This window comes from Herpailurus yagouaroundi, unplaced genomic scaffold (genome assembly GCF_014898765.1).
Source record: "Herpailurus yagouaroundi ecotype Mexico unplaced genomic scaffold, PumYag 213, whole genome shotgun sequence".
In the NCBI taxonomy this organism is placed as follows: Eukaryota; Metazoa; Chordata; class Mammalia; order Carnivora; family Felidae; genus Herpailurus; species Herpailurus yagouaroundi.
In genome coordinates, this window is record NW_024412444.1 from 2956783 (window position 1) to 2981979 (window position 25197).

Genomic DNA, 25197 nt, shown 5'->3' on the forward strand with positions numbered 1-25197 from the left:
AGAAGTTGAGCAGCTGATTCTAAACTTCATGTGAAAATGCAAGAGACGCAGAATAGGCAAAACAATCTTGACAGAGAACTAAGTTGGAGGACTTGTAGTTACTGATTTCAAAACTTACCACAAAGCTACACTTAATCAAGTCTGTGTGATACCAGCACAAGGACAGATACAGAGATCAACAGAACAGAACTGAGAGTCTACAAACAAACCCTCACATTTACAATCTATTATGTTTTGAGAAGGGTGCCAAAGCCCTTTAATGGGTGGAGAATAGTCTTTTAACAAATGGGGCTGGGTCAACTGGATATCCACATGCAAAATTCTGAAGTGTGACTACCTCACAGCAGATACAAAATTACTCAAAATGGATCAAAGACCTAAAAGTAAGAGTTAAAACTAAAATTCTGGAAAGAAAGCACAGGTATAAATCTTCATGATCTCAAATCAGGCAATGGTTTCAAAGATGTAACACCAAACCATAAGCATTAAGTAAAATAAAACAGGTAAAATAAAAAATTTTAAATTTATGCTTCAAAGTGAAGAAAATGGCAAGTTACTAAGAAAATGGAAAGACAAAGCACAATATGGTAAAAAAATTTTACAAATCATAGGCCTCATAATGGACTTGTATCTAGAATATATAAAGAATTTCCACAACTCAGTAACAAGACAACCCAATTAAAGAACAAAGGATCTGAATAGATATGTCTCCAAAGAAGATAAGCAAATATCTCCTAAGTACATGAAAAGATGCTCAAAATCATTAGTTATCAGAGAAATATAAATCAAAATCACAGTAAGATGCCACCAAACATCTATTTGTGGACTATAATTTATAAGACAGATACCAAGTCATGGTAAGAATGTGCAGAAACTAGAACCCTTATGCACTGCTACTGGGAATGTAAAATTGCACAGCCACTTTGACCAATAATTCCACTCCTACGTGTACATCCAAGAGAAATGAACACATACATCAACAAAAAGACTTGCACAAAAATGTTCATGAAAGGAACATTAGCATAACAGCCCCAAAGTGCAAACAACCTAAGTGTCCATAAAATAACGCAAATATTCAAGCCACACGGAATATTAATTGGCAATTAAAGGAATGAAGCCCTGACAATGCTACAACATGGATAAAACCTTGAAAATATCATGCTAAGCCAAAGAAGCCAGTCATAAAAGACCACATGTTGAGGCTTCCATTTATACGAAATGTCCAGCATAGGAAAATCTGTAAAGACAAAAAGTAGATTCGTGGTGGGAAGGTTGAGGTAACGAGGAGTAACTGCTAACAGGTATGATCTTTCTTTCTGAAGAGATGACAATGTCCTAAAATTGTCCATGGTGATGGTTGCACAACTCTGAACATACTAAAAAAAAAAAACTTTTGATTATACCTCCAAATGAGTTATATAGGTTGTGAATTACATTACAATAAATCTGTTATTTTTAATTGTCTTCTTAAAGTTAATCTGTACTTTTACTTTTCTATCATGATCTCTGCTTTCCCCATTCACTGTATTTTCAAGTAAAAAATTAGATTACAAAATAGTTTATAGATTCTCATCCAACTTTTCTAAAAAAAAAAAAAATACTGCATAGAATACAAAACCACAATGTATCACATATTTAATGTAAATCTTATGAAGCCTGATTCACTTTTCAAATTTCCTCATGTAAACATATACCACTACTTTTCTAAACAGAAAAATCATATAAATGGATGAAATGATAACAGGCTTATATACTAAGACCCTTCTCTTCACTTTGTCGTCCATTCTTGTTAATGTACCCTGCCCATAACAAGGTTCTGGGTTTAGTAAGACTGCATAAACACCAGACCATGTAATTTGAAAATAACAACAGTAAAGAACAAACAACTTCTGGATGGATACACGAAAATATTTTATTAAAGGATGTCTGTTAGTACTGAGTAGGAGGGGTTGGAAGAAAGCTGAGTGGGTAAGGGCAGTGGGGAACTTTTATTGGTATTGTAACTTTCTCTGTGTTAGTTTGGGTGAAAAAAATATCTGTATTATTTTTTAATTACAAATAGTTTATCACCTACATCATGATTTCACTTTGGTAATGAATTATTTACAAGAGACAAATAATTGTTTAAAACACATGGTAGAGATGGACTGCCTATCTTGTCACTGCTTTCCAATTTTACTCCATCAGATACCAAATGATCTGTATGACATTGCCTCTTTACTACTCGTTGAAATTTGCATTGTTGTACTACTGGGTCATACATTTTTATTAGCGTTTCAAGTATGCTTAAAAAAAAAAAAAACCTGAATAGGGGTGCCTGGGTGGCTCAATAGGTTGGGCATCTGATTTCGACTCAGGTCATGATCTCACAGTTCATGGGTTCGAGCCCCACGTCAGGCTCTGTGCTGACAGCTCAGAGCCTGAAGCCTGCTTCGGATTCTGTGCCTCCCTATCTCTCTGTCCCTTCCCTGCTCATGCTCTGTCTCTCCCTCTCTCTCAGAAATAAAAAACATTAAAAAAATTAAAAAAAAAAAAAAGACCTGAATCATCTTTAAGTCTCGGTTGCAGAGCTCAATATATATCCATTAGCCCAATCTTGCCATTTTCATTTTTAAATCTTCTATGGTCTCAATAAACGTTCATGTCTGCCTAGTCTTAAGACTTTTACAAACAGAAGTTAGTATCTCCAACAAAGATTATATGTCTGGTGGGTAGGGGGAATGAGTGAAAGAGATGATGGGGATTAGAGAGTACACTTATGAAAAAAAAAGTTAAATTAAATTTTTAAAGATTACTGTTCTATTCATTTCTCCTTATAATTCTGCCCATCTCTGCTTTATTTTGAGACTGTATTATTTACGCCAGGTCCAGGTTTATTACATCTCCCAAGATAACTGTTCACTGTATCAACTGTACAATGGTCTCTTTGTTTTTTTACTTTGAGTCTTTTTTGCCTGATATTGACATTATTCTATCAGCTCTTTTTCAGTTTGTATTTCTGTATCAGAGTTGATCAGAGAAGCAGAACCACTATAAATGATAAAGATGAAGAGTTATTGGGGTGCCTAGGTGGCTTAGTCAGTTAAGTATTCAACTCTTGATTTTGGGTCAGGTCATGATCTCACAGTTAGTGGGATCAAGCCCCATGTTGGGCTCTGTGCCAATAGCACAAAACTTGCTTCAGATTCTCTCTTTCCCTCTCTCTCTGCCCCTCCCCAGCTTGCACTCTCACTCTCTCAAAATAAATAAACTTAGAAAAAAAAAAGAATAAAGAGTTATTAAAGGTGTGAACCGTATTTATGGGAGTTGATTAAGCAGGTTACATAGAATTATTGCTTCCACATCCAGCGTTAGGAAAGAAATCAGAGAGCAGGCAATGGGGTGGATGAAATGGTGTGAAATGGGGAAGAGCAAGGATAAACCGCCACACTGCTTTCTCATCAACCTTCATGATACAGGTTACCTGCAGTATAAGCTGGCATCCTTCACCGCACAGACAACACATTTGACTCAGAATCTAGAGAAGCTGACAGAGAAGATCCAGTAGGAACTGGAGAGGCTGGAGACCAGAGAGGAGGTTCATAAACTGCAACAGTGCCTGACTCTAACACCAACCTTCTGAGCACCGACACAACTGTTGCTTCATGTCCAACTTATGACTCTTGTACAAGTTTCTCTCGTAGCCAGCCTAACCTGGACCCATCCTGGAAAGGGAGTTCTAAGAAATGGAGTTCCAGCTCATTTATGTTAACACAACACAAAGCCACCACAATTTCCATGGATATCTTCTTCCATCTCTTTAATTTTATTCTTTGTGCAATTACATTTTAGGCATGTCTTTTGAAAACAGCACATCACTGGATTTTTCTTTCCTCCGACCTAGACTCTATGTTTTAACTATCGTGTTTAATCCATTTACATTTATTGGAGTTTATGACTTTCATAACTTAAAAATGAACTTTTAAAAATGAAAAGAAGTATTATCTGTATCAAAGATATAAGCACGGTTTGCATTCCTTAAGTATTTTATATGCATAACTTGTTACTTACCACTTCTCCAGCAGAGGCAGCCAACATATGCTTCACGGGCATCAAATATGAAGACGAATCAGTATGTAAAAACCATTTCACATATTCATAGGTGATAAAAAAAGCAGCAGCTGAAATTTAAAACAAGCCAGTCTTTCACAAAGTTTAAATATATATTCAAACTGTTAAGAAATAAGTTTCTCAAAAAAATTAAACTCTAATTATTAAATTACGAGGTAACAGATAAAGATAATAATTTAACATGTATTCTTCCTTCCTGCCCCACTCTTGCAGAATCTACTGAACCCATGTTATAAAGCCAATCCCAGACTTATGAAAATGTACAAGACATGATCCCAGCCCTGAGGGAGCCTGACAGCTAACCCAGCATTCACCATTTTGTATCAAGTCACTTGATATTTTTTAGTAAGCTTTCTAGAATGAGATACGAATGTCTGTGATCCAAAATATCTTTACATATAGTAATAAAATAATGAGCTACAATGATTTATAGACAGGTTAAGATTGGAAACATACACATTAAATAAAACATGTATTTGGTAAGTTTTATTTCTGTTCACTCAAAATAACCATGGCTACCTTTTACTACATCAACTCACCTTTACATCAAGGAAACAATCAACTATTTAATTCCAACTGTAAATCAAAATCTCAAAAAAGTTACCTATCACCAGGAACTAATCTTAGCTATATAAGAGGGCTTTAAAACCTGCCATGTACTGTTAATCAAAAGATGTCTATCACTTCCATAAAAGATAAGGCCTGAAAGATAAATGAATGACAAATTCATCTTCTGAAGGACATCTGAACACAATCACATTCAAGTCTAAAACGCTCAAAAAAAAGAGCTTGATAATGAAAACCAGTTCTCCACAGTTAAAATCAACAGGCTTTTAAACTCTCCTCAAGCTGCTAACAAATAAACACAAGGCCAAATGAGGAGGCACACTGTCCCAATGCAAACAGTTCTATACGATTAACCTAGGTCCCTATTCCCACAGTGGTTCTCAATAAGGCTTTTTCTACTTTAGCACACTACACGTACAGCTAGAATATCTGCAACCGCATTCAGCTGTAAGTTGCACCTGCTGCACATTTCACCCTCCACCCCCCTTCTCCTTTCACCTCCAGGCAAAGGAGAAAGTGCCACAAGTTTCTACGTTTACCTGGTTAACCACCTCAACCTAGTCAGACTGTATCGCTACTTTTGTGATAGACAAAATTCTTTAGAAATGTAAATCCAAAAAAGAAATATAAATCCCAAAACTCTCCTGTGTGACACCCAAGAAAGCCCCACTAATTGCAAATGATGTCACAAGGTTCCAAGTGAGGCTATGGACAAGTTACAACAAAGAACAGGGGTTGGGCTAACACCTACAGAGTCTGCTAGCTCTTTAAAAACAAAAACCCTTGGGGCGCCTGGGTGGCGCAGTCGGTTAAGCGTCCGACTTCAGCCAGGTCACGATCTCGCGGTCCGAGCCCCGCGTCAGGCTCTGGGCTGATGGCTCGGAGCCTGGAGCCTGTTTCCGATTCTGTGTCTCCCTCTCTCTCTGCCCCTCCCCCGTTCATGCTCTGTCTCTCTCTGTCCCAAAAATAAATAAACGTTGAAAAAAAAATTTTTTTTTAAAAAAATAAAAACAAAAACCGGGGCGCCTGGGTGGCTTAGTTGGTTAAGCGTCCGACTTTGGCTCAGGTCATGATCTCTCGGTCAGTGAGTTCGAGCCCCGCATCGGGCTCTGTGCTGACAGCTCAGAGCCTGGAGCCTGTTTCCGATTCTGTGTCTCCCTCTCTCTCTGCTCCTCCCCTGTTCATGCTCTGTCTCTCTCTGTCTCAAAAATAAATAAACGTTAAAAAAAAAAATAAAAACAAAAACCTATGGTTTTGTGTTCCCTTTTAATTTTTTTTTTTTTTTTTTGAAAGAGAGAGAGAGAGAGAGAAAATGAGAACGAACAAGGGGGAGAGGGGCAGAAGGAGGCTCCAGGCCCAGCACAGAGCCCAACTCAAAGCTCCAATTCATGAACCATGAGATCATGGCCAGAGCCAAAATCAAGAGTTGGATGCTTAACCGACTGAGCCACCCAGGCGTGTCCCCTAAGTTCCCCTCTAAATAAGAGTAAGGATCCTGAAGAGGGGTCTTCTGCCTCTTCTTTCAACCCTCAGTTCTCTTCATCCCTAACTCCTGACCCCTGCAGAATATTACAGTCCTCCCTTATCCACAGGGAATTTCTTCCAAGCCCCCCAGTGTGTGCCTGAAATGATGGATAGTACCAGACCCTATATATATTTTTTTCCTGTACATACCTATCTGTGCTAAGGTGTAACCTATTAATTAGGCACGGTAAGCGATGATAACAATAAACAATAATAATACAATAGACAATACAACAATAATAAAATAGAACTATAACAATATGCTGTAATAAAAGTTATGTGAATATGGGCTCTCTCTCAAAAATACCTATACTGGGGGCATTTGGGTGGCTCAGTCGGTTGAGTGGTTGAGTGGCTGACTCTTGATTTTGGCTCAGGTCATGATCTCGCGGTTTGTGGGTCTGAGCCCCACTTTGGGCACTGGGCTCGCGGCATGGAGCCTGCTTGGGATTCTTGCTCTCTGTCCCTCGCCTGCGTGTGCTCCCTCTTAAAATAAATAAACTTAAAAAAAAATACCTATATTGTACTCACCTCTCTTGTGATAACGTAACATGATAAAAATGCCCACACAATGAGATCAAGTAAGATGAATGGTGTACACACTGTGACATAGCTTTACACTACTAATGACCTTCTGATGATGCATCAGGAGGAGGATCATCTACTTCTGGAGCACGGTTCACTACAGGTAAATGAACCACTGAAAGCAAAACCACGGATAAGGAGGACCACTGTATGTTCTCAGAAAAGTCTACAAACACTGACTATTACATTGGTGTATGGTACTCAGATTACAACCTAAACTATAACCTTAACTTAAATAGTACAAGAAAAAAAAAAAAAAAAAAAAAGATGCCAGATAGAAAACTTCAAGTCACCAAAAACTCCCAGAAGAACAAAAAGGCCATTTCTGAAACGCAGGCACTATCTACCCAGCATCACTCATCCACTGCTGTTCAGGAGATGGTGAAAAAACAAAAAAAGTACGGCAAGAAAAACATTTTCTCACACGTGCAAAAGTTCAAAACCACATGTAGCTAAAGTCCTAGTGGCAAGAATTTAAAATAAGTCCCATGAGCCTAAAACACCATGGACTCCTTGGACTACTGGTAATACTACCAATACTAATTCCTCGGTGCAATATGTATGAGAAAAAAAAACTTTAGAACAACGAATAGTATAAAAACAGACTTTAAGCATCAATGCCAAGGCCACACCTGAGCCCAATGAAATCACATCTCTGGAAGTGAGACACCAGGGTCCGTACTTTTTTAATGTCTTCAGGTGATTGGGTGATTGTACTGTGGTCAAATTTAGGAACCACTGTCTCTCTTCCACATATAGAACTGGACTTGGCAGGGAGTGGGTGCTAATGACTTGCTACAGTCAATTACTAAAAGTAGTAAGACAAATAAAATTCACGGATAACCTCAAAAACAGTTGGCTGTTCTAAGGGCTGCTGGGGGAAGAAACCAAAGGACCAAAACAGTAATTTCTCTCTGCACTACCAATCTTTATGTGAATACTGTGCTCCAGATGAACACAGATGGACATTTAAATGCCAGGTTACCAGGAAAGAATTGCTCATGAATTATCCTGAGAAAAAAGAAACCAGACTCTACAGGTTAGGAATCTCCTAGAGCTGAGGTTCTGTAACCAGGGATTGGGGGATGGGGGAGGGTTTTGTTTGCTTGGTTTGCTTGAGTACCACTGAAACCATCAGTAAACAATTAAAATAGTAAGTATACTAACAAGTGGATTAAATAAAACAGATTATATTGATTACAAAATAAGGCCATAAATCACATAACGTGACTCCAAAGCTACAACAAAAGCAAAGACATTTGAAGGGGAGTATCCAGGAGAAGGTTAGCGGGAAATGGTTGCATCATACAAGCGGAATTTAGTTAAGACAGAAAAGGTTTAACGCCTCTTAGGTTCACCTGCTCCAAAAGAATCTCCAAGGCAGTAGTTATTAAACTCAGCTTCACATTGGAATCACCTAGGAAGCTACTAAACCTCCTGATACCCAGGCAAAACCCAGACCAATTAAATTTACCGGGGTGACATAGGCATCAGTATTTTTTAAAGCTTCCCAAGAGATTCCAATATGCAGGCAAGGTTGAGAACCACTACTCTACAGTATGACAACCAATATTAGAGTAACATTTTCAAGCTTCTAACTGGGGATTTTAACAGGAAAAAACATTTAAAAACCATTGTACTTCTATTACAAGTAGAGTGGAACAGGATCTCACACTAGTGATTCAAAAGCAATGGGTTAATGAATAGAAAACAAATTCAGAAGATAAGCTACAACACATGAGCCATTCTACACAGGGTGACACCACATACCATCCGGAAAATAAATCTCATTATCATTATGTTGGCTTTCTAGCAGGGACAAGAATATCAACATAAATTTTACCATTAGGAAAAGATCCAATAGCAGCAGAGGGAACGCCAGCATATATTCCATGAAAACCACCAGCCTTATTAAATCCTTGTGGACTCTGCAGCCTGGTTTTAATGGTATCCAGAGGGTATAATATCAAGTCAACAGAGACACCTGCTACCCCACCAGCCTTTAAAAAAAAAAAAGAGAGAGAGAGAAAGGAAAATAAGGTTAAAATCAAAGGTTACCCTGCCATTTGGGGGGTAGGGATAAGAAAAAGGTAATCTTTAAAGCACATTTTTCATACCTGTTGATCCACAACTTATTTGGTATAGTCAAACAAAAGACCTTCTACCTAAATTTATAAATTTTCCTGGGGAAATAATGATTATTGTGCTATATTCTTAACTTGTAATTTTTCAATATTTTTTTATTTTTAAAAAAATTTTTTTTCAACATTTATTTATTTTTGGGACAGAGAGAGACAGAGCATGAACCGGGGAGGGGCAGAGAGAGAGGGAGACACAGAATCGGAAACAGGCTCCAGGCTCTGAGCCATCAGCCCAGAGCCTGACGTGGGGCTCAAACTCCCGGACCGCGAGATCGTGACCTGGCTGAAGTGGGACGCCCAACCGACTGCGCCACCCAGGCGCCCCAATATTTTTTTTATTTTTAAAATCAAATTCAAATTCATTTTTAATACTTTCACATGGTTCAAAAAGTAAACAAGCAAACAATCTCAGAAAGGTTAAGAGTCCAAAGCCTCCTTCCCTGGTCTAATAACTCAGATACCCACTTCTGCTGTTTACTTATTGGATCCTTCTGAAGTTACTTTAGGTATAGGTATATACAAGCAAACATGAATATGTATTTTCCTTTTTTTTGAAAAAGATATATACAATATGCAGTGCACCACACCTTACTTTTATCACTTAATTTATCTTGCTGATCTTTCCATATCAGACCAAATTTATATTTTTGTCTTTTTAATAAATGAGTAGTAAAACCGAAGTAAGACTTTTGGAGGGAGACTGTCATTTTAAAATAGGTAATGGGGAGGTGCCTGGGTGGCTCAGTCGGTTCAGCATTGGACTCTTGATTTAGGCTCAGGATGGGATCGAGCCCTGCATCGGGCTATGCACTAAGCATGGAGAGCCTGCTTTTCTTTTTCTCTCCCTGTCTGCCCCTCTGCCCTGCTCGCTCGCTCTCGCTGTCTAATAAATAAATAGGTAATGGTCCTTGGGAACTAGATCTGTTATTTTAAGATTCATACATCTAAGGATTCCCGTAGTATTCTCTCTCCTTTATATTTAAAAATTCCTTGATAATTTTTTAATTAAGTAAATAAAAGCAGGGCGGGGGAGCTAAATTCCTAGAGAATATTAAAACCAGGTCCTAACTAGTCATCTCCCAAGAGACATCATGTTGCTTTAGAAAGGTGCACTTTAAAAACTAAGTTTTCACCTAATGATTACAGTGGAGTATATGTAGAATTTTTTTTTTTTTTAAACTGGTTACAACTTAGTCAAAGCAAAAAGAAATTCAGGAAAACAATTTTAGGTAAAAATATCAACTCAAGTACAGAGTCACAGGTCAATACACAAAGTCTTAGGGCATCATTTAAAAATGTGAATCAGGGGCATCTGGGTGGCTCAGTTGGTGAAGCGTCCGACTCTTGATTTTGGCTCAGGTCCTGATCCCAGGGTCATGGGGTCGAGCCCCACGTCGAGCTATGCACTGACAGTACAGAGCCTGCTTAGGATTCTCTCTCCTCCCCACTCTCTCTCTGTCCCTGCCCCACTCACACTCTTTGGCTCAAAATAAACATTTTTTTTAAAATGTGAATCGAAACCTGTTTCCCATGGGCAGACAGAAGAATTACAAGGAGGAAAAAAAGACTTTCAATACGGTTGCTACAGAGTAATTTTTAAAACGAATCATTAACTTTTCTTATCCTCCAGATTTTGAACCACATGGATATATTACCTATCAGAAGGTAGAAATATACTTTTAAAAAAACTATACATTAAAAACTAAGATGCAGAAAAAGAAAAATCAGTATTATTCAAACATACAGGCAAAATTCAAAATGATGAGTTTTTCCATCCTTTGGGTATACGAAATGCTCAGATGGTACAAACCTCAGTACATAAAAAACACTGTCTGCTCTACTTACCACTCACCAAAAAACCAATAAAGAGTTCACTGCAAAAATGACATTACTCTCATGAGAAATCCAGTCATTAACTAGCATAGGTAAATTATTAAAAATTATTTTAAGAGAAACAGATAAGCTCATTACCATAAACATTAATACTGTACTATATGATCAGCCTAAGAAACATGACTGAATCTCGTAGATCATGAAGGTCTCCTCTGCAAATGACCTAAAATGAGGTCACTAAAACATTACAGAGATGTGCCAGAAGAAAACCACAAGAGGCAGTAAAAGAATGACAAAAAGCTGGGCTTTCTTTCTGGAAATAAAGGTGGCCTTTTCTAAGTCATAGGAGTATGTTCATAAGTAATGTAGGCCAGTAAAAAAAGGAGCCAATCTCTTCCAACATTCTTCTCAATTATTTTTAAAGGGTTTTTTAAGATTCAGTACGTAAATAAAATATTTTGCATGTTCTTCATTTTCTTAAAACACAAGGAAAATGAAAATCCTGGTGGGAATGTCTGCTCAGACTAGATTCTTTAAAAACATTCTCTACTTCATTCTGATTTTCTCTTTAATCCTAGGAGAGGGTTCGGAGAGATGCTTGCCATCTACTGCTAAGTTTTAATCGGTAAGTTAATTAGTCTTTCAATCTATTTGGCTACTCTGCATGCATTGATTCTCTAATGCTTCTTTCATCAGAATTCTTATCTTCAGAGAATAAAATAACCAGATTCAATCTGTTTAGCTAGTAAAACATGAATCAAAAGTTACTAATTGCTTCTGGAGATTTCAAACTTCTATAAGTCAAATGTCATTTAAATTCATGAGACTGAAAAAAAACAAAACAGCTAACAGAGAATAGAAAAAAAGAATAAAAATACCTATGTATTTAGCCACACAGCAACAGATTTAAAATTTAAATAAAAACTTTAGGGAGTGCTTATAACTTTACATTAATACTGTTTTGTACATAATTATGTACAAGGGGTGCCTGGGTGAATCAGCTGGTTAGGCATCCAACTCTTGGTTTCAGCTCAGGTCATGATCTCACAGTTTCACAAGTTCAAGCCTCCTATCACAAGTTCAAGCCTCTGATAGCACAGAGCCTGTTTGGGATTCTTCCTCTCTACCCCTCCTCCACTCACACTGTCTCTGTCTCTCTCAAAAATAAATAAAACTAAAAAAAAAAAAAAAAATTATGTACAAAATGCCCATGCCAATATCAGTTGAATATAAAGAACTCTATTAAATTCTTTCATTCTTTAGTCAGAGAAATTGTTTTATTTATGATCATTTATCAAAAAGGTTATCAGGCAAACGATGAGTTTCAAGATCTGTGGCAGCTGACACTGAAAACTTCAAGTTAAGAACTAGACAAAATTCGGGGCACCTGTGTGGCTCACTCATGATGTCACAGTTCATGGCATCAAGCCCTGTGTCGGGCTTTGTGCTGACAGAGCAGAGCCTGCTTGGGATTCTCTCTGCCCCTCCCCTGCTTACGCTCATGTGTGCACACTCTCTATCAAATAAATAAAAACACTGAAAGAAAAAAGAACCTGACAAAATCCAAATATACACAACATAACCCATGTAACCAGTAAGCCTCACTACAACACACCAATGTATTGAGAACTTAACATAAAATAGGCCTCTAACTTAATAAAGTGTGACAGGCTGTAGAGAAGAAGTATCTAATGAGCGCTTGGAAATTACACTGAGAGTTGAAAAAAATTCAAGATCACGTGCTATAAAACCTTTATTTCTCAAACGGAGGCCGGCACAATACCAGAAAAATGTCACTGCTGCTCAACTACGGGACAAAACCAAACCACCTGTCTAATTTAACTAAGCAGAATCATCACTGGCCGCAGGACTATACCACAGCTAGGAGGAACCAGTCACACCATGTACATGGCTCTCCTAGAGCACACCCCTCCTCGGGTTTCTCCACAACAAAGGAGCCACTGCCGACTTCACCCTCCTGGGATACCAGTTCTCTTCCCCACCACCACTTCTCCTCCCTGCGGAGCTCCTGGGCTGTCTACACTCATGGCAGCAGCATCTCTGTGAAATGCAAATTTCAATCTCATCTTGCCACTCTCCAGCCTGTAAGTCTCCCAACCTTTCCAAGAGCCCTTAGGATGAAGAACGAAATCACCGCACAGCCTACAACTCTGTAAGTTCTGGCCCCCAACTCCCCCTTGGCTCTACCACCACTGCCCACTGCTGCCCATTGCTTGGCACCTTCCCGCCCCCTTGCTCTCTCTTTTCCTCCATGTCATCTAATTCTCTTTTCCTCCATGTCACCTGACCCTCATGTCTAGGACTGTGTACACATGCTCCCCAATCTCCCAGTCTAGGTGCAGACCCTCTTGTTTGCACATGCTGATCACAGTTTTAGTTCTATAGTTGAGCATCTGACCTTTGATGTGATGTCTGTTGGTCCCACCAGACTGTAAGGTTCAGACCTGTTCCATTTACCAATAAGTTCCCAGCACCAGCACATGAGGCACTCAATAACCATCTGAAGAATGAATGAATCAATGGCCCTAATAAAAAGTTACTACCCGTATGTTAGAAGGTACTACAAATCAACCTTAAAAAGGTACATTGAATTAAAAACAAACTACAAAAAAATAAATAAAAATAAAAACAAACTACAAAACAAAGGATCATGCAATATCCAAAAGAAAAATATAAACAGCCAACCAAATTATGAATGTGTGCTTCCCTATCATTAATGATCAAATAAAACAAATCAAAACAATTTCCCCATAAATTAAAAAGGTTAAAAATATGAAGAATGATTATGGGCACTATTAGGGGAAACAAATTATTATAATCTTGTGAAGTACAATTTGGCAAAATGAAAATTTTCATTTATAAAGCCCTTGACCTGTGATTTTATTTCCAAACATTTCTTCCACAGAAATAAGTGCATAAATATACAAGACGGTTTACTACAGCAATTATTTATAACAGTAAAAAACTGGCAGTAGTCTAAAGGTCCATCCTTGGGATCTTGTTAAATAAATTCTATCTGAGTAACAGAATGCTACACAGCCTTTAAAAGAAAGAAGTCAATCTGAACTCACTGGCACAGAAATATATTATATTCATTAATTAAATAAGCTATAGAAGCATATATGCCATATAATCTCACCTTACAAAGAAATGTGTATGGATCTATACATATGCCTAACTTGAACTTTGGAAGCATACACACTGAATTCCTCCAAGTTATTACCTCTGTCGCAAGAGACTGGGAATGAGTAGTATTTTTACCATCTTGCTAATTTTTGTATTGTTCCAGTTTTATAATGAGCATTATAAACTTATAAAAGTAAAGATTTCAAATAATACTGCTCCACCAAAAAAAAAATCCTAATTCACTGATTGCATGTGGTATTGAGTTGGCACTTAAGGTAACTAAGAACCCTTACCCATGTTCATACCTACCCAGCTTCATTTTGCATACTCTTATGGTCGGTGAGTCTCAGGAACCTGTTTCCCCAACATGACCTACAACTTCTCACTTCTGCCCTCCTGCTTTAGTTTTCAGTGTGGAATGTCCTCTCTTTGCCCTCTGTCTCCCGTTTACAGAAGGCTACCTACTCCCCTGCCACCATACATACACACACACACACACACACACACACACACACACACACACACCCACCCACCCACCCACCCCTGCCAAAATCCTATCCACTGTTAAGGCTGTGACCAAATGCCATGAGCTTCCTAAAGTCCTTCCCAAGCTCCCGGTGAGAATTAAATGCTACTTCCTTGACTCCCCGACATAACCCCATTTAGATTTCACTTTCAGTACTAAGTAATCATTACATCTGACCTGACATTATGATCCTTCAGAACAGAAGCCAGGTCAGTCACCTTTGCTCTCCTAAGTATCTAACCCGGAGCCTCATAGGTAGCAGGGCTTCAGCACTAGTTTGCTGGTCTGAATCAAACGGATATGGGAGATGATGAGAAAACACTTTATAAAAAGATTAAATGTTCAGAATAAAAAGAGTAAGTCACTCTTTGTCCCAATTGTGGTTTGCCAGAGCACTTGTGATAGCTGAAAGCCAGTGCCATCTGTCTGCTACTATACTTATTAGCATTCCATTTAAACAGATAGCTTTGTGATCTATTTAGGGTGACTTCTCCAGAAATTCTGCTGATCATCACTTCCCAAAGGCCACGTAGGTTGTTTTGTTTAGTGAGGCTATTCTCAAGAACACAGTAATGTTTTGAGTACCCTTCGATTTCTCCAGAAATTCTTTCAGATTAACTATCGCCTAAGAACAGAGCTTTGACATCAGACAGACAGACCTGGCTTCAATCTCAACTGGGTCTCCTTAGGAAAGCTATTTAACCCTCTCTAAGCTTCTATTTCTTCATACATGAAATGGGGAAAATAATAGTACCTTACTTCACAGAGTTTTTCAAAATTGAGATATTTTTTAACAGTTTATTGTCAAGTTAGCTAACGTCTGCACAGTGTATTCTTGGCTTCGAGGTAGATTCCCGTGATTCATCATTTACATACAACAGCCAGTGCTCATCCCAACAAGTGCCCTCCTCAATGCCCATCACTCATTTTCCCCGCACCCCCATCAACCCCATTGGTTCTCTCATTTTTTCTCAGTATTTGAGTCTCTTATGCTTTCCCTCCCTCTGTTTTTATCTTTCCTTCCCTTTCCCTATGGTCTTCTGCTAAGTTTCTCAAATTCCACATGAGTGAAAATATATCTATGTCTTTTTCTGACTCACTTATTTCACTTAGCATAATACTCTCCAGTTCCATCCACATTGTTGTACATGGCAAGATTTCATTGTTTTTTCATTGCCAAGTAGTATTTCATTGTATATACAGACCACATCTTCTTTATCCATTCATTAGGTGATGGACATTTGGTCTCTCTCCATAGTTTGGCTATTGTCAATAGTGCTGCTATAAACATTGGGGTACATGCGCCCCTACAAATCAGCACTCCTGTTTCCTTGGGATAAATTCCTAGTTGTTCTATTGCTGGGTCATAGGGTAATTCTATTTTTAATTTTTGAGAAATGTCCACATTGTTTTCCAGAGCGGCTGCACCAGTGTGCATTCCCACCAACAGTGCAAGAGTGTTCCCCTTTCTCCACATCATCTCCAATAGAAGTTGTTTCCTGAGTTGCTAATTTTAGCCACTCTGACCACTGTGAAGTGATATCTCAACAAGGTTTTGATTTGTATTTCCCTGATGATGAGCAATGTGGAGCATTTTTTCATCTGTCTGTTAGCCATCTGGATGTCTTTTTTGGGAAAGTGTCTATTCATGTCTTCTGCCCATTTCTTCACTGGATTATTTGTTTCTCGGGTGTTGAGTTTGGTAAATTCTTCAAAGATTTTGGATACTAACCCTATATCTGACATGTCATTTGCAAATATCTTCTCCCATTCCGTTGGTTACCTTTTGGTTTTACTGAGTGCTCCCTTTGCTGTGCAGAAGCTTTTTATCTTAATGATGTCCCAATAGTTCATTTTTGCTTTTATTTTCCTTGCCTTCAGAGACATGTCAAGTAAGAAGTCACTGCAGCCGAGGGAAAGGGAGATTAAATGAGAATTAAATACAATTACGTGAGCCTGTTACACGCTTATATATAATAAAAAGCTGGAAACGCCAGTAAAAAACTGCAAAATGCCAGCCTTTATCACTTATCAGTAAATAAAAATTATTATTTTTAGTATGTTACTATAAATATCCTTCAAAGTTTCCTGGATGCAGTATTTCTGACATGACTATTAAAGGCCATGAAAAGGGGCGCCTGGGTGGCGCAGTCGGTTAAGCGTCCGACTTCAGCCAGGTCACGATCTCGCGGTCCGGGAGTTCGATCCCCGCGTCAGGCTCTGGGCTGATGGCTCGGAGCCTGGAGCCTGTTTCCGATTCTGTGTCTCCCTCTCTCTCTGCCCCTCCCCCGTTCATGCTCTGTCTCTCTCTGTCCCAAAAATAAATAAACGTTGAAAAAAAAAAATTAAAAAAAAAAAAAAAGGCCATGAAAAGACTTAGGTGATAAAGATTGAAGATTACATTCATATATTAAATTTAATAAATGCATATATAAAATACATAAATTCAAGTCTTTTATTAGGAATAATGAATTTAAATTTCTCCTCAAATTCTGCCTCCTGGACAAGAATCACCTATGGACACACTCCACACAAAGCCAAATCATGTGATGCATGGCAGGAACAATTCAGCATCAACTAAAAAACTTGAGAAATACATACGTTCAAATTCCTTTATAACCGTTAGATTTGAATTTATGGGTTAATTTTTTAGAAGCAGAATACAAAGGGCCCCTGGGTGGCTCAGTTAAGGGTCCAACTCTCATTTTTTGGCTCAGGTCATGATCTCACGGTTAGTGAGTTCGAGCCCACATCAGGCTCCATGTTGGCAATAGGGAGCCTGCTTAGATTCTCTCTCCCTCTCTCTCTGCCCCTTCCCTGCTCACTCGCTCTCTCTCTCTCAAAATAAATAAACTTAAAAAAAAATACAAAACTGTAACTATAAGACTTGCTGTGAAAAATGTGCACAGGCGCATGTTAAAGTGCTCAGTAAATGGCTACTTTTCATCACTATTTGCTACTGCATGGCTAATTTTTGTTTCATTTTCTTTTTAACATCTGTCTCCTACTGGACTATAAAGCACGAGGGCAGGGGCCTTACGTTTGAAGCACTCTTATCCACTACCAGAGCAAAGGCTAACATATATGTCTCGTTGAACAGGTAAAAGACGCCTGATTTGTGGAGGTGAAAAAGGCCTGGGTGCAGTTTTTCCCTTTTCTCTATTTGACATTTCATTAGTGCTACTCAAATTCTGTATCATATAAATTTTCACTACTAAATTTTTATTTCAACAGGTAGCATTTCTTTCAGAAGTGGTAACAAAACATCACATTAACAAGTCTTTTGCGACTATCAAATACTAAAACATTCCTCCAACCCCCTCTTATGCCTAAAGAAAAATGAGAAAGGAAAAGCGGACCCATCTCCCAGTACGTGAGACACAGAAAAAAGGCGTCCACCAACACTGGTTCTCAACTGTGGTCCTAGATGACCGAGGGTCTCTGAGGGGACCTTGCAGGCTCCAGTGACTGATCAAACTTCAGAATACACTTGTGTCCAGGGTATAGCTCAACATCAAAACAAGCAAAAACAATCTGCTCACTCTGACTTAAAATGCCAAAAGAGAAAAAGTCACACGAAGCAACCTAGAGAATGTGGAAGCATCATTCCCAACTCCTTATAGATCTGGAGATAATATTTCATCATAAGATACTAACATCCCTTTACACCAGATTGAAAACTAGGAGGCAACCTTCGAGGAAAGAAAAATACATGGCAAAGAACATGGAAAACTTCCCTTCAAAGTATGTCCAGTACTTCATCCTCTCTTTTCACTCTGTTTGCTCACCCACCGAAGAAGCCATAGCAACACAACCCCTGTCATTCCCCTCAAGTCACATTCTGCCAGTGGTTCTCAGCCAAAGGTCAGGCCCAGGGAGAAGACACCAGTATTATGAAAGAACTTTTTCAGAACCACCTAAGAAAACAATTTAAAAATAAAAGAACAGTCAAGGAAACAGCCTATGCCTTACACAGGAAGAGGAGGCATGAATTCCAAGTACAAGTAACAGAAGACATCCAACACCATGGTTCATATTACAGTAAACAGAGTGACATTTTCCAAAAGTAGAAAATCAATAGAGGGAGCTGGCCAACAAAGATCAAACTGCAGCAAATAACTGAAAAGTGGGAACACTGAAATCTAGATATGCAGAGAGGCAATTAGCAAAGGCCAACTTATCAACCTAAGTGAGGAAAGCGGCTATCACCAAAAGGATGAAGTGTCCCAGAGGAAAGGACGCCAGCAAAAGTCTTCCCATCAAAGAATTCTGACATACTTTCTAACATGGAAAGCACAGGATAAAATGTTGGAAGTGGACCCGAAGCTGTGTGACACTTTGCCGAGGCATAACAAAGATGCTAGTTCTATGTAAGTTATGTGACTAGAAGATAAGCACTGTTTGGGGCACCTACGGGGCTCAGTCCATTAAGTCTCCAACTTCCACCTAGGTGACAATCTCGCCGTTCCCAGTTGGAGCCCCGTATCCGGCTCTGTCTGTGCTGACAGCCCAGAGCCTGGAGCCTGCTTCAGATTCTGTGTCTCCTCCCCCCACTCACACTCTGTCTCTCTCAAAGATAAATAAATGCTAAAAAAAAATTTAAAAGAAAGAAGATAAGCACTGTTCAAATTCCTTCTGACACTTTCACAAAGAAACTCTGTGTCTCTCATGTTGTAAATTACAGTTAAATATGAGCCTTACTATTTTTTTTCATTTCCTTACACATTTACATCAACAGCAAGAGTCTGTCATTTAACAGTGACAAGAGTTTTTAGAGGTCATTAAATAATCATACCTTTTCTCATCAGTTCTCAAGGCTACTTTGATAACCCAGGCAACCACCCAAAGGACTGCCTTTACTTCACACTGCACAGTGCCCACACTTGCCAAGCTTCTTTTCCCTGAACGGAGGACTGGTTCACAGTAATGACAGCAGGATGTTTTGGGTGTATCATTCAAGTAACAAGCCAGATGAATTCATGAACTACAAGGACCGTGAAATCGTTAAGTACTGAAGGGGAGAGAAGAGGCAGGCAGGAAAAGAGACGTAATACAGGGTGCGGTATTTATTTAAAAAAAAAAAAAAAAAAGTACTTTTTGTATCTTAAAAAAAAACCTAGAGAAAAAGTATTGCTATTATCAAAATTATTTTGTATTATCTTGGGAAATTTCAATAGTCCTTTTTTCATGAACAGATCATATTTTTATAGTTTTAATCAGGCATGAGCAGATATATCTACGTGCAGTCTTGTATTTTTTTCTTTTACAAGTATTTTCCATGTTATAGCACACACTCTTCACCAGCACTGTTGTTAATGGCCCAGGAATCGCTCATGAAATGCATCTATTACCGTTTACCTAACCACTTCTCTCTTGTGTCACGTTTAAGTGGCTTTCTATTTCTTCACTGAATTAAAATGTTAGGAACATCTTTAGGTTGCTAATACTTGGTTCCAACTGCTTTCCTAAAAGTATGAATCGGTCACTGTGCTCTGAGGTTTTTTTTCCTTCTCAACAGCCTACTCTGCTCCAAATGAACACTAACATCCCAGGGGCTCTTCCCTTCTACTCTACGACCCTTCAATCCTCCTCGTGAAGCTTTAGGAAGCAAGTATTTAAATGACTGCTACATGTCAGGCTCTGTACTGCGTATCTAACATTCTCTCATTCAATACTTAGAACCTGAGCTTCAAGACCGGCAATCATTTACACCTATCTCTCATTCATTCTTTCAGTAAATAAGACGGAGTACCTACAAAATGCCAGGCCCTGGCAGCACAGCGACAAGCAAAACACAACTCCCCCAGGAGCACCTAGCCTACCTCAAAGATACTCCCAACCTGAGCAGGGGGGGGGGGCCCCCCGGAGGCCATTCCACTGCTGAACTACTTTGATAATAGAACTTTCTAATGACTTCCATTATGCTTCAAATGAAATCCAAAGTCCTGGGGCACCTGGGTGGCTCAGACAGTTAAGCATCTGACTCTTGATTTGAGCTCATGGTTCCAGAGTTTGAGCCCCACAGTGGACTCCCAGCCCATGACTCAGAGCCAGCATGGGATCCTCTCTCTCCCTCTCTTTCTGCCTCTCTCATGCTCGTGCTCTTTCTCTCAAAATAAATAAACATTTAAAAAAAAGAAAAGAGGGGCGCCTGGGTGGCGCAGTCGGTTAAGCGTCCGACTTCAGCCAGGTCATGATCTCGCGGTCCGTGAGTTTGAGCCCCGCGTCAGGCTCTGGGCTGATGGCTCGGAGCCTGGACCCTGTTTCAGATTCTGTGTCTCCCTCTCTCTCTGCCCCTCCCCCGTTCATGCTCTGTCTCTCTCTGTCCCAAAAATAAATAAATAAACGTTGGGGAAAAAAAATTAAAAAAAAAAAAAAAAGAAAAGAAAAATCCAAATTCCTTTCCATGGCCCACAAAGACTCACCTCTGGTACACGACCCCCTGCCACACTACCCTTACCCACTAGGCCTTAGCCACCACTTTACCATCCTCAATTCCTTCCACCTGAGGGTTTTCGTTCACACTGCTCCCTTTCAATTTTCTCCTCTGCTCCTGCAAGTGTCTTTCCCTTTCCTACCTTTCATGTCTTAGCTTGATGTTACCTCCTCGGGGGCTTTCTTGGTCATTCCAAGAATCTCAAGAAGGTTCTCCAATATTGTTCTATCTCCAGCCCACCTCAGTTCATTTTTTAAACGGTACTTATGAGTTTGGTTGGTTCACCACCATACCTCCAAGGGCTAGTGTCCAGAGTGCCTGGTGGACAGAACACATGGCCGATAAACTGTGTGTGCTTAATAAAATCATTCCTCTTTAGCTGGAATGAAATCTAACCTCCTCGAAACTTCTACTTATTGATCCTAATTATGCCTTCTGTAACTGCGGTGAAAAAAAAAGTATCTTTTGGCCTTTGTATCCTATTTTAATAAATTTCAAAACTACCATTCATTTGTTAACTCTGGCACTCACCTGTTTTTAGCAATGGCTAGCTACTGCTGCTGACTTCAGGGAGAGTATCAAGGAGTGTTTATGAGCATGAAATCCCATGTTACGCTGCCTGGTTGGAATCTGAGCTCTGACACTTACACACATGAAACAGATATCACTTGTGTGACTCTGGAGAAGTTACCTAACCTCTCTGTACCTCAGTTCCTCATTTGGAAAACTAAGATGAGACTTAACTGATTGTCATGGGAATGCAACCTGGTGCAGGCACTCTGGAAAACAGTATGGAGGTTCCTCAAAAAGCTAAACATAGAACTACCCTACAACCCAGCAATGGCACTACTAGGTATTATCCAAGGGATACAGGTGTGCTGTTTAGAAGGGACACGTGCACCCCAATGTTTACAGCAGTGTTACCAACAATAGCCAAAGTATGGAAAGAGCCCACATGTCCATCAATGGATGAATGGATAAAGAAGATGTGGTATATATAGACAATGGAGTATTACTTGGCAATCAAAAAGAATGAAACCTTGCCATTTGCAACTAAGTGGATGGGACTGGAGAGTATTATGCTAACTGAAATTAGTCACTCAGAGAAAGACAAATATCATATGACTTCACTCCTATGAGGACTTTAAGAGACAAAACAGATGAACATAAGGGAAGGGAAACAAAAATAATATAAAAACAGGGAGGGGGACAAAACATAAGAGACTCATAAATATGGAGAACAAACTAAGGGTTACTGGAGGGGGTGTGGGAGGGGGATGGGCTAAATGGGTAAGGGGCATTAAGGAATCTACTCCTGAAATCAATGTTGCACTATATGCTAATTTGGGTGTAAATTAAAAAAAATAAAATTAAAAATAATTTTTAAAAATAAAAATAAATAAAAAAGACTTAACTGATTGTCAGAACTTGAAAAATCAATGTATGTAAAGAGCTTACCCCAGTTCCCAGCAAAGGAATCTTAATTGTCAAAGCTACTACTTTTATCTCACTAGAGTGGAAAACTTCAAAATGGTGTATTTCTTTGTATCCTTAAAACCTAGTTTACACAAGTCTCAATAGACTTAGATTTAAAACATGATCCCACAAGTGAGGCTAAGGCACTCCCTTGCACATCCTCCATAACCCTATGAAACCAGCCCTCAGATCATTGCCGTTTTTCCTAACAGTCATTTTACTATTCTGTCTCCACCACCTGACCCACGTGAGGTCTGTCTTGTTCACCATATTATCCCTAACACCTGCAACAACAAACAATAATTAAATGAAATTCTACTGAGCCTCCATTACCCCAGTGGAAGCTTTTTCAAAGGTTGTGTTTTGTGTTTGTTTTTTGTTTTTTACTGTTTCTTCCTACTCTTCCACAATGAAAACACACACAAGCAGCCAATCTGTCTTGTTCACTGCTGTATCCGGTATCCCTACTGGACCTGCCGTAACAGAGACTTCAAAATATTACAGACGTTTTGGTTCTTGGGTTGTTTTTGATGTTCAAACCTGTTAATTCTGGTAGGTTTCTACACACTACTATCTTATTGGCTCCGTAATTATTTACACTTATCAATATACCCAAAGCCTACAAGAACACTTTAAATAAACAGATTAATTACATATTGAATGAACAGGTCATTTTATGAGAGTGAAAACAAATACAACTAAATAAAAAACATAGTCCTGGACAAGAAGAATCTGAGCGATGCAAGCGTTTTTGTTTCCTTGTGGGTATTTTTTTTTGGCGGGGGGGGGGGGGCGAATTGTTGTTACATATACTTAATTCCCAAGTTCTCCAGAATGTGGTCACACTATATAATTTCAACTTTTTTTTTTTCTTTCCATTTTGAGGAAAACTGTCAAGCACCCCACCCCCGTGTCCTTCTGTTTTCCAGGTAGGAAAGGCACAGCCTTGACACGAGGCCCGGCGGTGGCCCAGGAAACCGGCGTTCCCTCCGGGACCTGCCAGATGACCACTGACCTGAAGACGGGTCAACGCGCGAAACCGGAAGTGCCAGGGGACAAAAACTACTACGGGCTCCACTGCGCGACTCTGGCACCCCGAGAGCCCCACCCTACCGTCCAGCACTCACCACCAGCGAAGCCATGAACCCAGGCCGCTCCATGGCCCCGCAGACACCGCAAAGGCTATACTTCGAGACTGAGCAGAAGCGGATCGCGACCCCATTCATTGGGTGCCGCCATCTTGGGGGCGGACTTGCAGCGCCGGCACTTCCGCGGCCACGTGAGATTGAGCCAAAACAACTACACGTGCAACCGAGAAAGCTGGGCCAGAAGGTGCGCCTGGAGGGAGGGGAGGGGTCTGGGGAGGCATGCGGTCTAGCCAAGTCTCGCGACTCTTCTCTGCTTCCGTTTCCTGCAGCAGCCTTGTGATTCGGCTAGATGAAGAAACTCTCGCGAGCAAATGAAGCTGGGCGGGATCCTGGAACTGAGAGTCGCCGGGTGAAGGCTGGGGAAAGCTAGTGTTAGCCCCAAAGAGGCGCGGCTTGGTGGAAGGCGGGGCAATGAAGGGGCGGCACTAGCTTAAGGGACGAGGCTTTTAGTTTCCAGTTCTTTTTAATTTTTCACTTAGCTCAGTTTGAACCAATTTTGTCTGAATTTGTATAAAACAGACTCAATATCAGACGATTATTAAAGATACAGAAAAAGGCTTTAAAAGGTTCCTTACTCCAGGTAAAAATTAGCATCCTCCACCTCTTACAGTTACTGCATCTAATAGTATTTACTTTTTAAATTATCTATTCGCAGAATTGCTCATCCTGTTCGCTGTGGTACGAGTGCGCACATCCAGAAGTCCCAACCAAAAGCTACAGGGAACATAGCAGAGCCAGGCTTGAAATTTTTCTTAGTGCGCATCTCCCCTCAAAACCTTTGCAGTAGCCTTAGCAGGCTCCTCGTCTGCCTTTCTTTAATCGATGTTCATACCATTCTTTATTCTCATCTAGATGTGTGATCTAGAAATAATTACCCAGCATACCTTTAAGGTTTCAAATTCCAAGCTTTGCCTACTAGGTTTGCGCATAACTTCTCCAAGATGGAGTTTCCTCCCTTGTGAACTTGGGATACTGAGAGTAACTTCTTTTGGTACTATTACAGATTCAGTGAGGTAACGCATGCACGTTTTCAACTTAGTTCTTGGTGCACGGGAAGTATTCTCTAAAGATGATGGTTACATCACTTTCCTGATTTAAATTACTCTCTTTTGCTGCGCATGTGAAATAGTCCAGCTCCTTATCATGGTACTCACCTCCCAGATGGTGTCTTCTGTCACTCTTCCCACCGGCTAGGCTACTCACAGACTATACACTTTCAAGCTCTCCCATCTTACCCGTGTTGTTCCCTCTACCAATACCTTTCCCTATGCTGCCTGCAGAACATTGGTCCTCTCCTGTTTGCCACATGTCACAATCCATAGGCCATCTCAAAATATGCTGGTTCACTACCCCTCGCCCCCCCCGTGGGGGGGGCCCCCCCTACCCCCCGTCCCCGCCCGGGGCCAGCAGGAGGTCCTCTTATGCTGTTGTTTAAGGGCTTATACGATGAGGTCAGCCCTACCCACCCCTGCCCTCCATAATCTCTCTTTTGATTAATTCAAATGCTTAGGGACCTTAATTACATATGCAAAATCTTTTTTTGCAACATAATCACGGAAGTTATATTTCATCACGCTAGCAGGTTCTAATCACACTCAAGGGATGTGATTGTACAAAACGTATGAATTAACAGGGCAGGAGTGTTTAGAACCATCTTAGAATTATGCCAACCACATTTACCCATAAGCCCTTGCTGGCAGACTC

At 39.8% G+C, this 25197-nt stretch overlaps 1 protein-coding gene across 5 annotated transcripts in view; it reads right to left on the reverse strand.

The window, feature by feature from the left end:
• SLC25A26 (solute carrier family 25 member 26) overlaps positions 1 to 23860 on the reverse strand; it is a 139767-nt gene extending 115907 nt beyond the window's left edge. Inside the window, exons 1-3 of one of the 5 annotated variants that reach the window (XM_040454498.1) lie at positions 23473 to 23856; positions 8630 to 8786; positions 4051 to 4160 (exon numbers count right to left, since the gene is read on the reverse strand). In XM_040454498.1, the coding sequence (XP_040310432.1) occupies positions 4051 to 4160; positions 8630 to 8786; positions 23473 to 23571 (366 nt within the window). In that variant the 5' untranslated portion in view covers positions 23572 to 23856. Of the gene's footprint in view, positions 1 to 4050; positions 4161 to 8629; positions 8787 to 23472 lie in introns of all 5 variants that reach the window. The other 4 variants (XM_040454500.1, XM_040454499.1, XM_040454497.1 and 1 more) reach the window with 4 other exon arrangements.
• Positions 23861 to 25197: the final 1337 nt, after the last annotated feature.